Source organism: Plecotus auritus, assembly GCF_963455305.1.
Source record: "Plecotus auritus genome assembly, chromosome: 1".
In the NCBI taxonomy this organism is placed as follows: domain Eukaryota; kingdom Metazoa; phylum Chordata; class Mammalia; order Chiroptera; family Vespertilionidae; genus Plecotus; species Plecotus auritus.
The window spans coordinates 100,744,321-100,761,341 of NC_137770.1; the positions used below are offsets into that span (position 1 = coordinate 100,744,321).

General features: G+C 47.6%; 1 protein-coding gene across 2 annotated transcripts in view; it reads right to left on the minus strand.

Annotated features, from left to right (window-relative positions):
• The window catches only part of CAMK1D (calcium/calmodulin dependent protein kinase ID), a 395,298-nt gene that overhangs the window by 16,200 nt on the left and 362,077 nt on the right, over nt 1–17,021 (minus strand). For both annotated transcript variants that reach the window (XM_080644055.1, XM_080644056.1), the window contains exon 7: nt 1,025–1,137. In XM_080644055.1, the coding sequence (XP_080500181.1) occupies nt 1,025–1,137 (113 nt within the window). The remainder of the gene's footprint in view (nt 1–1,024; nt 1,138–17,021) is intronic.

Here is a 17,021-nt window from a genome sequence, read left to right on the forward strand (position 1 = left end):
GTTTTAGAATTCAACATTTGCTAAGCTGGCCAGGTCCTGGACTAGCTGGCACAGTGAGATGGGTCCTTGTGGGACGTGGGGTGCTTGAAGCCCAGGATGGGGTGTGGCCCAACAGCAGGACACTGAGAACATGTGAGACCAGGTCATAGGATCGGAAGATGACACCTATGGGGCAGGCTGGAAATCTGCAGCCTCGTATGGTCTGGCAGCTCACAGCCGACAGGCTGGGCTTCTGGGGGAAGGCCATGCCCTTCCCAGGTGAGAAGTAAAATATATTCCGCATGTGGCTCTTTCCTGCAAGCCTTGGAGAACTGTTGTTCAGGTTTTGGAAGACGAGGAAGGAAGCAGATGTTTCCAGTTAGAAGGAAATAACACAAATAATAAAATGCAATATTTGAATAGCTCATCAGTGAGTACAAAACTCTGTTTCATTTATTGTTTTATTTGCTTCTTATACCACCCTTCTTGATAGGAAGTATTACTGCTGTCCTCTTCGTATCAGCTTGAGAAATGTCGTCAGTTTATATGGGTCTTGGTTTTGATCTTTACCCCCGAGGAGGAAACGCTGACCTTCCCTGGGAATGTTTTAGTGTGGCGTGGCAGCTGAGACGTGGGCTCTGGATTCAGTCTTGGGCTTGAGTCCCAGCTCTGCCACATATTACCTGTGTGACTTGGGACAAGTTATTTCACCTTCCGGGCCTCAGTTTCCTCATCTGTCAAATGGGTTAAGAGTAATACCATCTGATAGGCTGTCCTGAGGATTGAGCGAGGGAGCACATGTGCACAGCTTACAGGGCTCAGGACACAGTAAGCACTCAATAGATAGTAGCTAATATGGTTTCACTCCTTGGGGCACCCAGGTCAGGGCAAGGCTAGGATTTGGTAGAGGAGTGAGTCCCTGTCCCATGACTTGATTTGGGCCCCTCACCAAATCACTTTGCTAGTCAAGCCCAAGTGCAGAGCGTCCTGTCAGGTCAGGTGAGGGTGTACCGTCCAGGGCGGCCCACCAGGAGCCAAGACTTACCAGAGTCAGAGATGTCATCCCAGTAGGGGGAGTCAAACTCATACTCTGCCTTGAGGATCTGTTCAAAGAGCTTGGAGTCATTTTCATCATAAAAGGGAGGGTAGCCACAGAGCCTGGAAGACAGGATAAAGGAAGAACCTGAAACACTGCATCTCCAGTGTGGCAGTCAGGCACCTGCCTGCAAGGAAGGCCGTTTTCACTCCAGTTGAGAAAACCACACTGTGCGCGCTGCAGACAGTCTCAGCGAGGATCGCACGCTCTGCAGGCACAGGCGGCACACAAGTCAATTCGTGGTGTACTCAAGAACAAAGAGGGCTACCTCAGGCGGTAACTGAGATCTGCCCTGATTCCATACATTATTCAACACAGAGTCGCATACACCTACAACCCACCAGACAGCCTTCTGTGTATAAGTGTTATTGACCTTATTGTCTATGATATCGCCGCTTTATAGATGATGGGTTAGTGGGAAAAAACACACAAATGTAAGTTTATTATCCATTTTAGGGCCTGTTCTAGGTTCATTTTGTTTAATAAATCATCACAGGGAGAAAAAGAAATTTTATCAGCGTGAGTACCAAGTTGCCACAAGTCACCTTAACTTGAATGCTATCACCCTATCATGCCAAACCCAGGTATTTTAAAGGTTATAGTTTTGCCCATTAATATGCAATAAGTATAAGCATAAGTTGGCACAAATTAGAATACTGTCACCCTTTTCCACTGACCCCTTTCAAAGTTGTTTTTTAAATTGGGATGTTGGGAGGTCGGTGCAAGTAACATATAGTTCTGGAGATACCAACAGTCGTCTAACAAACATAACAGAAGTGGGAATTTTTATTAATAACCCCAAATACAATTCATTCCGTAAAACCCTAGGCTCTCACTCCAGTTCTGCTATCATCTCCAATGCGACTTTCACCAAGTAGGCCGCTGATACTTTCTGGACCAAAATTTCCTCATCTGAACATGGAGAGGACAGACCAGAAAATTCCCTATGTTATATCTGGCTTTAAGATGCTATGGTTCTGTGACTTCCTGTCCCGTTTTGCTTGGCTGGCCAAGACCCAGGGGAAGGTCTCGTACGTGCTTGAGGCCCACATGGGGCAGAGACAGGCCCGGTTGGGAATGGACAGTGGGAAGGGGTGAGACTGCGGCTGGGGCTGCCAGGGTGGATGGAGCAGGAGGCAGGGCTGGGTTCTGCAAGGCCAGGTGTAAGCTGGATAGCACAGAACTTGCCCTCGACAGCCCAGCACGTGGCAGCCACAGTGGGAGTTCTGCCCCCACACAAGCCCCGAATCTTCCCACATAGCCAAACAGCTCAGAACACAGCTACAGCCTAGAGATCGGCGTAATGAGAACAAATTAACAGGAATCAACAGACTCCAGGCCTGCAATGGATGAGGCTTGTCAGCAAATAAGGATTGCCACTACTGCCACAAAACTAGTGTCACCAGCCAGGCTGCACAGGGGACTGGCTGGTGACATCTTTAATGGCTGTAAGACCTTCCTGGGCTGATAGGATTCTAAAGCCTCTATCCCCACAGGGCTGACTTAGGATCCAAGTACCTATTTCATTAAAATATTTTTATTGATTTCAGAGATATGCAAAAATTGTTATGAGTATAGAGAGCACGGACATTGAACCAGAATAGTTTTTTGAGGGTGGAAGTAGCAGATGCCTGTGCTTTGTCTCAGGATGAGCAGAGTTTTATAGGAGACAGAGGGGCCGCAGGGGGGAGGGCTAACCGGGAATAAAGGCATGGAGGCATGAAGGGCACAGTTTATTCAAGAACCTAAGAGCAATGTGCTGCTGCTCTGGCGTAAAACCTGTCAGTGAGTAGTAGAGACAGTGGTGAAATGGACAGTGGGAGGCCAGGGAGGCTGTGCTCCCACACTGAGGTAGACAGTCTATCCTCAGGTACCAGGAAGCCCCCAAAAGGTATAGACCAGCCGTGGGCAAACTACGGCCCATGGGCCGGATCCGGCTGTTCTATCTGGTTCTCTTGCTCTCCCCTCCGCTGCTTTACTTTGGATTTATATTAGTTCACACAAACACTCCATCCATGCTTTTGTTTCAGCCCTCTAGTCCAGTTTAAGAACCCACTGTGGCCCTCGAGTCAAAAAGTTTGCCCACCCCTGCTCTAGATGAATAGACGAAGGAGGTTCCTGGGCAAATGTCTTCGCAGCTGAGGGGAGGGTAGACATGAGGCAGGAAGACAAGCAGCTGTACCAAGCCAAGGAAGGACAGGTGTCTGCAGGTGGTGGCAACTGTATTGGGGGGACAGAAAGATTCCCAAAGGAGTTGAGAGAGAAAACACCGGAGGGTCTGGGGTCTTCCAGTGTGGCAAGTGAAGGCCAGGGTAGCAGGTCTCCAGCAAGGACTGGGGCCGCCAACTCCGTGGCGAGGACACAGGAGGAAGAGAAGGTCCATGAATGGCCCCTATGTCACCACAGCACCTGGAGTTCCAACTCCTCCTCCGCTGGCCCCGCTCAGGTAAGCAGCTCTGGGCAGTTGCTGTGTGTGCGTGTGGGAGCCTGACCCTCCCCTGGGGGACCCGTGGGACAGCCTAAATTAGTTCGTGTAGCCACACTGGGTCTTGCCTAGGCTTGGGCTGAAGATTAGGAAAGGCTGGGAAGAGAGGGAACTGATAGTGCAGATATGGAGAGAGAAGTAGATATGCCAGGAGGGAAATACCAGCCCAGGGGTGAGGCTGTGAGAGGGGCCAGTGCCCAGGGCTGTACCAGCGTGGGGGGCTTCTGTTCAGTCCACACAAAGCCGTGCAACAAATCCCTTTTCCTTAATGCAGTGGTTCTCAACCTTCCTAATGCCGCGGCCCTGTAATACAGGTCCTCATGTTGTGGTGACCCCCAACCATAAAATTATCTTTGTTGCTACTTCATAACTGTAATTTTGCCACTGTTATGAATTGTAATGTAAATATCTGTGTTTTCCGATGGTCTTAAGCGACCCTGCTAGCGGTTCTCAACCTGTGGGTCGCGACATTAGAAAGGTTGAGAACCGCTGAATGTAACTGGAAAGAATCTGTTCTTTGCAACTAAAAGCACCAGCATCCCACAGTGGATAGATGAACAATTCCATTCAAGCTATGGTGAGCTGGACCAGGTGTGTGTGAGGGCAGCCAGCAGGCAGTGGGGACACACGCCTGAAGCCAGGGTCTCGCTGTGGTCTGGGATGCTAAATTAAAGCCATCATCATTTGCATGCAAGCTGGGAGAGTGGGTAAGATCACTCAGCAAGAATTTATAGACACTGGAGCTGCGGACTGATCATCCACAGGCTTCATCTGGCCCACAGATGTGTTTTGTGTAGCCAGCAGTGACTGAAAACGAATGTGACTTTGAACGCCCATAGACAGTGCTGATCCAGTCAGTTTACTACAGTCTCCACTAGTCCCTATTGCTCACAACCAGCTGGACACATGTACATCCTCTCTCTACCACCGGGCCCTCCATTCTCTAAGTTGGTGCCATTGAGTCAAGGGCCACAAATAGCGGTCTGCAGGAGGCAACTTTGAGGGGGAGGAGTGGCTGTAGCGTTGTGTTAGGTGCTGCTGGCTACAAGAGCTGCATGAGAAGTGAGCCCTGCTGTCCTAGAGGCCCAAGACGGGTGTGTGTGTGATTTCCTCCTTGGCAATTGCTGCAGGAATTTGGGGGAGAGGGAGAAGCCTGAGAGGGATGATCAGGGAAGGCTCCTGAGAGGAGGTGTGACCTGTGCTGTGATTCCAGGCTGGGGCCCATCAGACTCACCTGGGAAGCTAAAAAAACCCTGAATCCTCCCCAAACTGAGTGGGTCCAAATCTCTAAGGGCAGGGCCCAGGTGCCTTTACTTTTCTTCTTCTTTAAAAAAACACACCAAGCCCTAACTGGTTTGGCTCAGTGGATAGAGCGTCGGCCTGCAGACTGAAGGGTCCCAGGTTTGATTCCAGTCAAGGGCATGTACCTTGGTTGCGGGCACATGCCCAGTGGGGGGTGTGCAGGAGGTGGCTGATCAATGTTTCTCTCTCATCGATGTTTCTAACTCTCTATCCCTCTCCCTTTCTCTCTGTAAAAAATCAGTAAAATATATTTAAAAAAAAAACAAAAAAATTTATATAGGAATTCATGCTCATAGTTAAAGAGTTCAAATATAGAAGAGTATAGGGAAAATTACCTTCCTGATCCACATTCCCACTCCTGCTATTAATTTCCTGTGAATGTTTTTCAGAAATTTTTTTGGCATATAAAGCATGGATGTATGTACATGAGGTACAAGAATTCATATTGCCTGGAAGTTTAGCATTGCCTTTATGGCTGTATACGAACAGCTAGTTTGTTTCTTTGCACATTCCAGAAAGTCCCTAGCAGGGGGAATACCCTTGATTTTTCCCTCTCGGGTATTCACCGAGCATCAGCCACCCCTTTCTGCCTTCTGACCCAGAAGAGAGCACAGGCCTGCGGCAGCCGCCCCACCTCCTGGGCAGGCCCTCAGGTCCCCACTGAGCATAGAGGACCACAGCACACCCTCCAGGCAGTCCTCTGGCTGTACCCAGACACTGACCAGGCATCAGCTGCGGCCCAGGCCTGGGATCCAGCACTGAATGAGACTCTCATGGTGCTTACATTCTACTTGGAGGGAGGAGGACAATCAACATGAAGCTTCAAAATAAACAAGCAGGGTGAAAACGGGCAGGAAGGATCATGTGGGGCTGCTCATAGGAAGCCACTGCATCTCATCCTCAGCAGAGAGCTTTCTTCTCCAGACACTGTTCGGGGGCCTGGAGTGCTTCCTTCCTTGCTCCCCAAGCTACCCGTGTGGCCCTTGTTCCGGGAGCCTTTCCTGACCCACCGTGGCCAGGTCAGCCACCCCTTTTCTGTGCTTCCCAGGGCCGGCACCCAGGCGGGTTGATATCTCCAACCATAGTCTCCGCTGTTAGACGCTGAGCTCCCCGAGGGAGGTGACAGTGTCTCACTCACGTCTGCACTCCTGCACTCAGCCCGGGGTGTGCTCAGCAAGGCGAAGGAGTCCACAGGTGCTTCAGTGTTTCAGAACTCCACCCCACCCCCGGCCCCTCCCCGAACATTTCCCATTCCTCACACTGCACCTCAACCCCATCTCTTTCTTGGGTCCTCTCAAAAAACATAAAAAGGGTTAGTCCACAATTATTACCTTTATTTTCCCACCTTGATTCTGAGCTCCTGAAAGAAAAATACTATGTCACACACAGTATCTGTACTTCTCATTAGCACTCAATGGTAGTCCATAAATGTTTGTTGACTGACTGTTCTTTGATAAACGGGAAATAGTTACATGAAACATCTATGCATGCATGTGCATGCACACCCAAAGCACGTACTGAAGTTGACTTAAGAAGTAGGGTTGAACACCCTGAAATGGGTATTTATTCTGGAGAAAGTACTTCAGCTAAACATTATAATTTTTACAGTGAAGCCTCCTAATTGCCAACAGCATCAGCTATAGGTGACGTCCTTCAAAGCAGATGGAAGGAGCACAGCAAGTCTTCAACACGCCTTCCCTGCGCGCACAGCTGCCCCGTGCCCGGACGGTGCCTCCAGGTGTCCACTTCCCTGCTCTGGAGCCCTCCGGCCCAGACACAGCTCACACTGTACCCATGTTCCCACCTGAATCCTCAACCAGAAGCTGGCAAGTATATTTGAAGAAGGACTGTGCACAGCAGGGGGATGAGCAGAGAACCGCAGAATTCTATTCTGGAGTCCAGAAGTCATCATCTGGTCCAAACTGTCCTGTAGGAAACTGGGAAAGTGAGTCTTGGAGAGACAGAGAGATGGACAGGGCAGAACTGGCATCTATTTGCCCATGGCTCTCACGAAGAGCAACAAACACCACTTTGATCCAATCCTGCAGATCTTTATTGAGTAGCAACGTCACACCAAACACTGATCACGTAGCAGTGAAGACAGCCCTGCCCTTGCTCCTTAGAGTTCAGCGTCCAGCATGTTTGAACAGGACAAGCGGAATGATGGCTTTTCTATAGACTGGTTATGTTGTGCGTGTCCCATAAAAGTTAATGGCCATAGCCACCATCTGTGGAGCATTTACTATGTTCCAGGCACTGGGCTACACAACTTACACACATTGTCTCACTGAATGTGTGCTGATGGGGTTATTTCAATCTTCCATTTCCACATGAGGAAATGCATGAGAGATTGGGCAACTTGCTCATATCTCAGGGGTGGAACAAAAGTTAACTCTCCTAATCCAACACCAGAGCCACATCATATTAACCTCTAAGCATGACAGCCATACATACTGCTGCAAAGATGGGGAAACACACGCTCCCTTCCTGCACCGGCCTCTGCAGCCGGGATGTCATGTTTGCACATGGGATACAATTGGAAGCAAAGCCAGAAACAAGGCTGTAAGACCCGCCAAGGAAACGAAGTACCACTCAGAGTCCTTTTTTTTTTTTTATTAAGATGTTATATGTGTACATATCTTACCATTGCCCCCCCCCCACTCCCATACATGCCCTCACCCCCCAATGTTTTGCATCCGTTGGTTAGTCTTACATGCATGCACATAAGTCCTTCAGTTGATCTCTTATTTCCCCCACCTCTCCCTAACCTTCCCGCTGTAATTTGACAGTCTGTTTGATGCTTTACTGCCTCTGTATCTATCGTTTTGTTCATCAGTTTATACTGTTTTTCATTTTCCCCAAATGAGTGAGATCATGTGGTATTTTTCTTTCATTGACTGGCTTATTTCACTTAGCATAATGTTCTCTAATTCCATCCAGGTGCCTACAAATGGTAATAATTCCTTCTTTTTGATGGCAGCATAGTATTCCATTGTGTAGATGTACCATAGTTTTCTGATCCAGTCATCTGCTGACGGGCACCTAGGCTGTTTCCAAATCTTAGCTATTGCAAATTGTTCTGCTATGAACATAGGGGTGCATATATCCTTTCTGATTGGTGTTTCTAGTTTATTAGGATATATTCCTAGGAGTGGGATTACTGGGACAGATACATGCAAAAAATGAAACTAGATCACCAACTTACACCATACACAAAAATAAACTCAAAATGGATACAGGACTTAAATATAAGACAGGAAACCATAAAAATACTAGGGGAATCCACAGGCAGCAAAATCTGAGACATATGCCAAAAGAACTTCTTCACTGATACTGCCCCTAGGGCAACGGAAGCCAAAGAGAAAATAAACAAATGGGACTACATCAAAATAAAAAGCTTTTTCACAGCAAAAGAAACCATCAACAAAACAACAAGAAACCCCACTGTATGGGAGAACGTATTTGCAAATGTTATCACTGATAACGGTTTAATCTCCAACATCTACAGGCAGCTTATACAACTTAATAAAAGGAAGATAAATGATCCAATAAAAAAATGGGCAACGGACCTAAATAGAATCTTTTCGAAAGAAGACAGAAGGCCAAGAGACACATGAAAACATGCTCAAAGTCACTAATTATCTGAGAGATGCAAATCAAAACGACAATGTGATACCATCTCACACCTGTCAGAATGGCTATCATCAACAAATCAACAAATGACAAGTGTTGGTGAGGATGCGGAGAAAAAGGAACCCTCGTGCACTGCTGGTGGGAATGCAGACTGGTGCAGCCACTGTGGAGAACAGTATAGAGTTTCCTCAAAAAACTGAAAAAACTACTCAGAGTCCTTGAGGTTAGAAAATCAACACCTAAAATCTCCCCTGCCTGCCTTCGGGAATGACAGATGGGAGGAGAAGGGCCAGGACCACTGAGCCCTGTCTGTGGGAAAGAGGGCTGGAGACAAGTGAACCCAAGGCTATACTGAACCAGACCCCAATGGATCACTTCCTGTAGCCTTAGTTCGGCACTCAGCTCCCACACGGAGCTGCAAGGGAACCCAGAGGATAGGAACCCTCAGTCAGGCTCCTGGGCCTTCGTGGGACTGGGCAGGAGCTCAGGCGCACCTCACCGACCCAGTGTAGCCAGGTACCAAGTAATATATGTGAGCGAATCCTCTAAATACCTGCAACGTGCTTATGAAGTGCCAATACTTATATTAAATATTTCATATTGAAAGGATTTGGGTGCGACAGTTCACACTGGTAATTGAATCACCATCAAAAATGGCAACCCAGAATCTGCGGTTTGATCTAATTGAATGGAGGGCCCTGAAGGGGAAGTGATTTTTAAGGGGGGTCTGCTCTCTGAGGCTCCAGTGTGCTCCTCAGCTTGGGCTTCAGAGAAAGGACACCACAGATTCAGATCCGGGACCCACAACCGCTGGCGAGCGACCCTGGGGAAACTATCATCCTGTCTTAGACTGCTTCTTCTGGGGACTAAGGAAAGAAGTGCCCACCTTATAGAGAGATATTGCAATATATAAACATATGCTGCATAATAATGCATATTGTATATAAAACACACAGCGACGCACAGAGAGACCCATGGATGGGGACACTTAGAGAGAATAGACACAACACATGAAGTGGCAAATGCCATCTAATCCTCTTCGGGGTCCTTCAGCCGAAACATTCTGAGTGGGATACTGCTCCCCATCAGGAAGAACAACATGAGGGGGAGGAGGAGATGAGCCCTAGGGACTCGGTCCAATCTCCTACATGCTGAACGTGAGAATGAAGCCACACATCTTCAAATCCTATGCAGTCTCAGAATTAACCTCCCCTCCCCCCCGAACCATACATCCTGACATACACTTCTACCTGCTAACGAGGGCGGGAAGAGCGATGCCGCCTCTGGCCATTGTTTTGTGTGCTGTGTCGTGACTGGAGGACAGAATGCACTGGAGACCTGCGTTTAAGCTTTGATCTTTGTGCTCCAACATTTCCAAGTTTGAGCCTAGAAGCCTTCAATTCTAGGACAAGCTGAAGATTTTCTGAGAACATTTACTCAAAGTCATATTTATGAAGAAAGAGTAATTTTTATGCAATTAGCCCAGAGTACCAGGATTCTGAAATATCAAACCTTTCTATGTATTGCCAACTACATAAGCCACGAAAAGACCAGTCCAGCCGTAGTCTCAGAAAAATGTTCACAAAATACATCAGATGTGGGCGCTCCTCCTTTGGAAACCGGAGTCTGATCAATACACAACAACTCTGGGCAGCACCATTTGCCCTTCCTTCTAGGCACTTGGTCGTATTCAAGTGTTTAATGACTGCCCAGGGCCTGTGCTAAGGAATCAGAGTTTGCATCTGACTCTGGATAATATCACAGACTTTTAAAAATAATAAAATAAAGCAAAGCCTTTTAAGCTGGTAAGTCTCTCGTGCTTAGGTGCAAGGCCCACTTATTGAGCAAAACAGGTTTCAACGTGTTACTCAGATTTTTAAACCAGAGGGACCAATGAGACCTGAATCGTTACAAAAATGTCATCCAATCACGTCAGCAACCTCTATGTCTGAGTAGGTGCACTGCAGAGCTTTCTCCTGGCAACCTGGGCAGCGATCAGGGAGTGGTTCCCCTATGAAAACCATGTGCAGGCGACATCAGCTAAGTGCTGCCGATGAACTGCAATGGGTAACTGCCCCGTGCCAGCCCCTGAGATCTGACAGCGCCTTCAAAGCTGAGAATGAGTAAGCAGATCAAGGAAAGATCTAGAAGAGAAAGGAAAGACTGTTGGAGGAGAAAAAGGAAACACATCCTTTAGAAAGTTTATACACAATTGGAGCTGAAGGCTGGGAGCCAGGAAGGGCGTGGAAGAAGACCAAACACTTCCCCAAGTGTGAGAAGCAGCATACCTCCTTGGAGCAAAAGAGTTAAAACCAAATTGTGCACATGGTACAGGGTTGGACTAGACAATGCATTGTTCAAACCAGCTGTATATGACCCATGGCCCCACTTCCAAGTGCATAACTTTTATAATCTTGCACTAGCCACATGGACAGCACCTCTGGGAAGTCTGAGGGCTGTCACAGAGGTGTCCGCCTCCTCCTGTGGGTGAGACATGTCTAAAGGAAGTTTGGACAAGACCACTTTCAGCTCTGCTCATGCTACCAGTGGCACAGCGGGCACAGCGGCGAGGAGGAGGAGAATTGAGGAAAGCTTCCAACCACCAGGAATGCTGTGTCAGGAAAAACACAGCAAACTTTCAGCAGCTAAAATTATTCTCACAAGTAATGTATTTCATACCGAAGCCACGAAGGGCGTCCATATCCAGCCTGGAGATGAATAACATGAGCCCTACCTGGTGATTCTGAACTGGGCAGATTTCCAATTCGGCCTGTGCAGATTCTAGACATTCCTTTCTTGGTTGTTGGGTTCTTCCTCTCTCCCTATCTCCCCAACAAGCTTCCTTCCTTTCTTCTCTCCCCCTCCCTCCCTCTCCCTCTGTCTGTCATGATCTGATTGGTAAGCAGTTCGGAGTCTGTGCAGAATAACACCTGCATTTTGGGAATGCTTTGGCACCTCCATCCCATTGACCTTGACCTTCAGTTGTTTTCACTTGTTCCCTGGCTCCATTTACTGTCCCACATGCGCTTCTGAGGATGACCAGAAGGCAAGCCCTTAGAGCATGGCCAGCAAAGCATATGCCAGAAGGCCATCTATCCCGGCTCACGTGCTTCTGGTCCACCCTTCTTCCTAAGTTCTCCCACCACCTCCAGCGTTCCTGACTCGCTGGTGTGAAGTGGAACTTTTCCCCTTCCCACCTCTATCTCTGCTCACAAATCTAGCTCAGACTCAGTGGTGTGAACTCATGACTTGCTACTGTAGTCCCTGGTGAGCAGGCCCTTCCTCTCTCTGTGCACTTTTTGGGTCTTTTCACTCTCTATGCACTACTTCCCTCCTGCCTCTGCGTGCTGCTGTACATTCCACAGGGTACACATTTAAAAAATAATAAGGCCTCTTTTGATTCTTATGTTGGCTCAGTATGGTACCAGTGAATTAACAATCTGATAATTCAGAGAATTCTGTTTTCCCCATCACCAAGTTTTAGATATCAAATGTTCAAATTGTACCAAATCTTCCAAGCTATATTTTTAAAATCAGGTTTCAGATGGATTGGTACATCTTTTCTCAAACACAGCAAGCGCGTCATATCCTTACATAATCGGGACTTGAAGGGTAAGCCATCAATCTCCCTGCACAATGGCTTTGCGAGACAGTCCTTCGAGACTCAGATCACGGTTACCTCTCAGGCAGCCCTCCTCCAAGCTGGACAGGGTTCACGGCCCTGCCCTGGGAGCTCTCCCAGCTCTTCCCCCTCAACTCAGTGACAGCTAGCAAGACTGGATGTAACTTATATGTTTACTGACTGTCGCCTCCAGCAGACAGTAAGCTGCTCCAAGGCCAGGAGGTAATGAATCCATCCTGCAGCTCCATCATATTGCCTGACACATATTAGGCGCAATACATGCCAGTTATGTGAGCGAATGTCAGTCCCCTGCCTTGCCTTCTCCAGGATAAATATTCTGAAGCAATTAGCTGCTACTAGAGGGCAGCTTCCAGGAGATGATGCTGAGATGAATGCAGGAGAGCAGAGGGGGTGAAATGCTTCCATCCAGCCTGAAGCTGTACCATTCAGAGTATAAAAGTGATGCAGATGAGATAGCTCCTTCCTGCTTCTCCCTCCAGGCACCCTCTCTACTCCAGGGCCTTTGCAAAGACAAAGTCACACATGTTGGTGGATTTCACCTTCCCTGAAGTCACTGGCAGGAAGTTGCTCCTACCATCATCTAAACTGCAGACTTTCTTTATCTCAATTACACAGCTTATAAAATTACCTCCATCACCATTGTGCATAGCTTTGCACCCACTTTTTCAAACCAAAGAGTATTTTATGTTAGACTATTTCCGAAGGGGTTATAGGTGAACCAACAGTGGAGAGAGGATCACAGGCCACGAATGAAGCTGAAAGCTGGTCAAGAAGCACTTGTGTCTGAGACTGGCGCTAAGAAAGGCAGTGAGCCACCACAGGGTCCACTCAGTACAGAATGTGGAGGGCGATCAGGCATCTTTCTGAAAACCCTTGGAAAGCAGCCACATGGAAATGCAGTCAGTGAAATCGAATCAGTAAATGTGGAATTATAATGCCTGCTGAAATAAACATGCTGAAGCTAGAATAAGGAAAAGTGGGGTGGTGGCTGGACTTTAGGCAAGAAAGGAATGGGGGGTGTGAGGGGTTTAAGAACTGATCAGCTGTGGCCACTCGGATGAGCCAAAAGGAAGAGCTGTGTCGATGGATAGTAATTAATGCCCTTTGGTGAGAAGGGTGACCTGAGGCCACTACAGGCCCCCTGAAAACAGCTGAGGCATCGACTCCACTGCTCTGATTCCTTGTTCTTAAACTTCTGGTTTTAATATGCTTTCTCACGGAATGTTTCCTATCAGGCAAATTGTGAGGATGATGACATGCATCTCCAATCACCTCGCAGGACACAAATCTTGTTATGATTTTGTGAACTGACACTCTGGTTGTTTCTTTCAAATCTCTTTTGAGTTTGGCTAGTTTGAATCAATTCACTGGGAGCGTCTAAGCAAAATGAATAAACATCTAATTTAGTTTCTAAACTTCTAAAGCCAAAGTCCAGACCACGGGCCCATGCAGCTGAATGAGGCATGTGTCCCACTTGGCAAAGCTTATGAATATAGTGAGATGGTTGCTGCCTGTGGCAATGCCAGCTAACTATTCTTATTAGTGGTAAACTCCTCATACCGATGGTAGTAACGACCATCATAATACCCAGGCTTGGTTATTTCCCTGGGGCTCGGTCATCACACCATCTTCTCTCGTACTGAAGCTGGGGTCCTGTCCTCCTCTGGTGACGTATCTATACTAATAAAAGAGTAATATGCTAATTAGACCAGGAGACCTCTGGACGTCCTTCCAGACAAAGCTGGGGGCATGGCCGGCCTGCAAATGGCCCTCAGCCCCTCGCCCAGGCCCGCCCTGCCCCCCCCCACAGGGACCGCCACCTCAATCGGGACATGGCCAGCCTGCAAACCACCCCAGGCCCCTCGCCCAGGCCAGCCCCGCCCCCCAAGGGGACCCCCACCCTGATCCGGGACCCCCTTCAGGGCAGACCAGCCAGCCCCCACCTGTGCATCAGGCCTCTATCTATATTAATAAAAGGGTAATATGCTCATTAGACCAGGAGACCTTCTGGACATCCTTCCGGACAAAGCCATGGTGGCGGGGCTGAAGCAGAGGTGGTTAGGGGCAATCAGGCCGGGAGGGGAGGGCAGTTGGGGGCAATCAGGCCAGCAAGGGGGGGCAGCTGGGGGTGAGAAGGCTGGTGGGGGGGCAGTTGGGGGCAAGCAGTCAAGCATGCAGAGTGGTTAGGGTCGATCAGGCAGGTGAGCAGTTAGGAGCCAGCGGTCCCAGATTGCAAGAGGGATGTCCCAGATTGGAGAGGGTGCAGGCCGGGTTGAAGGACACCCCACCATCCCCGTGCATGAATTTTGTGCACCGGGCCACTAGTGTATCTATAAAAAGTCAACTGTAAATGTGTTAAAGTAATGTTGACTATCTTGGTGAAGACCATCCTTTGTCTCAGAAAATGGACATAGCATGGCGATCAGGCATTCTTAGTTCCACTCTTAACAAAACTAATTATTCTGTGTATACTGGCCAATCACTATTTATGTGACCTAGTTTTGAAAACTGAACAATATAGGAGGCCAGTCAAAAAATAAGTGGCTACCATAGTATTTTGTCTGGAGCTTCTTTTGGGCACACAGGTCTAGGTCACAGCATGGGTAAGTGCCCTCACCACCCATGGCAAGTATACCCTGACCATCCAGCCTGCCCAACACTCTAATGCTTAATCTCCTCAGGACCTTCCTCAGTGTTTGTATCGGCAAAAGTTTGCTGCCTTTCTCCATAGCACGTTGTATTCCTGAGCATAATTTAGGCAAGTGATTATTAAACTCCTTGGAGTTGTGAGGAGAAAGCAGCCTGTGAGCAATCACAAAATTGAGTTTGGTCAATGAAATGCTAATCTCATCTTGAGTGGGGACATTTATTTCCTTGGAACTTGTCTTGGCTGAGCCAACCCCATCAGACTGGACACCAGCATGCTCACCAGGGCGTCCAGCCACTCCATAATCAGCCCTTCCCAGTAGCTTAAGCTCCGCAGGCAGAGATGTTTTTGCAAGTCCTGATCCCCACAGGGGATTCCTGGCAGGACAAGGACCCATCACATGTGCTTTAAAAATGTGTACCCCTGATAGAAAAAATATTTCTCCTCCCAGATGATGGATAACATAGAAATGAGCATGGAGATCAATAAAGAACCAATTCATCAAGTCTCTGCACTGGCAAAATGAGGAATGTTTGCATGGCATGTGGAGAGGAGAAAATTTGGTGCCGTGGCCTGTCACAGCCACCTTTGCTGCAATCTCGTATCTCAGCTTGTCAAATGAAAATGCACTCCAAACACCCTGCAGGCACTAACCTCTCCATACAGGTGATGCGAAGAATGAAGAGCTCAGCAGGGAGCACATGGAATGCCTGGCTTCCCTGGGGTGTTAAGTGCTGGTCACTCTTCAATGAAGGATGGGAATGGGGAGTCCAGGCACAGTGGGTCAGCGGGAAGTAGCAAGAGTCTGAGACCGATACCCACGAGTTCTAACTTCTCACATTTACTCAACTCAGAGCCAGCTTTGGGCCCAGAACACCGACCATAGCCCTTTTTCAGAACATTTATATCAGCCCTTGAACATGCCTCAGGCACCCGTTCCTGTGCCTGCATCTCTCCCCTGGTCAGAATGCTCTCTTCTCTCCTCTTTGCTTATGCTAGTTTTCTCCAGCCTTCTAGACATACCTGGGATGGTGCCTCCTCCTTCCTGAATGTCCCTGTCCTCAATGGTGCTTCACCAAAGACACTCAAGACATGCTAGCTGTTGACACTGATAATGATAAATTTGAGACTAGTGGCTCTTCAAGCATAGCCATATTTGTAGCAAATTATATCCAGAATATGGCCTATCACTCAAAGATCTGAATATCTTGGAAGGTACAACTGAGGCGTCCAAACTCCATTCATTCTCTGCTTGAGAGGCTCAGGGCTCTGGAAGGCAGCAAAGCAAACAGAAGCCCAGGCTGCCATTTCAGTGCTGACACAACCTAAGATGAAATCAACCCGAGATAAAGCCCTGGAGTGAAGCTAGTAATGATCAGGCAACTGGCAAGTTTATACTTAACATAGAAATAATGAAAAACAGTTTTTCTTTGCTTAATACTATACTTGAATCCAGTCAAATAATTTATCATATACTGTAATTACAAGGATTTGGAAGTAGAACTGTTCAAATCATAGCCAGACCCAGTATCTCTTCCCTAGACCTCTGACCTCCACATGTGCATACACTAGTCCACATATATCTCAATGGGGTCTTAAGTTTAACATGCCCAGAATGAAATTCTTGATCTCACCTACCCCCTAAACTTGTTCCTCCACCACCCTCTATTCTTTTATTTTAGTCGTCTACAAAAGCTGCCCAGCTGAATATATGCTATAGAAAGATCATTTTCTTCTCAGGTAATGAGGTGTGTGTGTGTGTGTGTGTGTGTGTGTGTGTGTGTGTGTGTGTGTGTTCCCAGCATTCCCTGAGGATGCCACACACTGTCAGACCTTTCTCTGATCACAGTCTCCTACTGATCACAGTCTTTCACTGTGTGCAGTGGGCTCTGTCTGCTAGGACATGTTCCCTTTCTTGGGGACAATGAGGAGAAAGAGTTAATTTTCTATCAATTACAGAAACTGGTTAGCCTAAACCCATCATAAAAGTATGTTTAATAATAAGTGTTGGAAAAAGAAACTGTAACTTAAAAATAACTTTATAGTGGACTTAAGCAAAATAAAACATAAAAATAAAAACCAAAATTGACCATCATGAAATAACTGCAATGAGACTATGACCTCAAACTGCATTTCCTGGAGAGTGGCGGTAAGTGAGCTGAGAAGGAAGGAGGAATCCAAAGGCTAACTTTTGGTTTCCATCACATTTTTTCTCATTGAGATTTCTCTTAGGGAC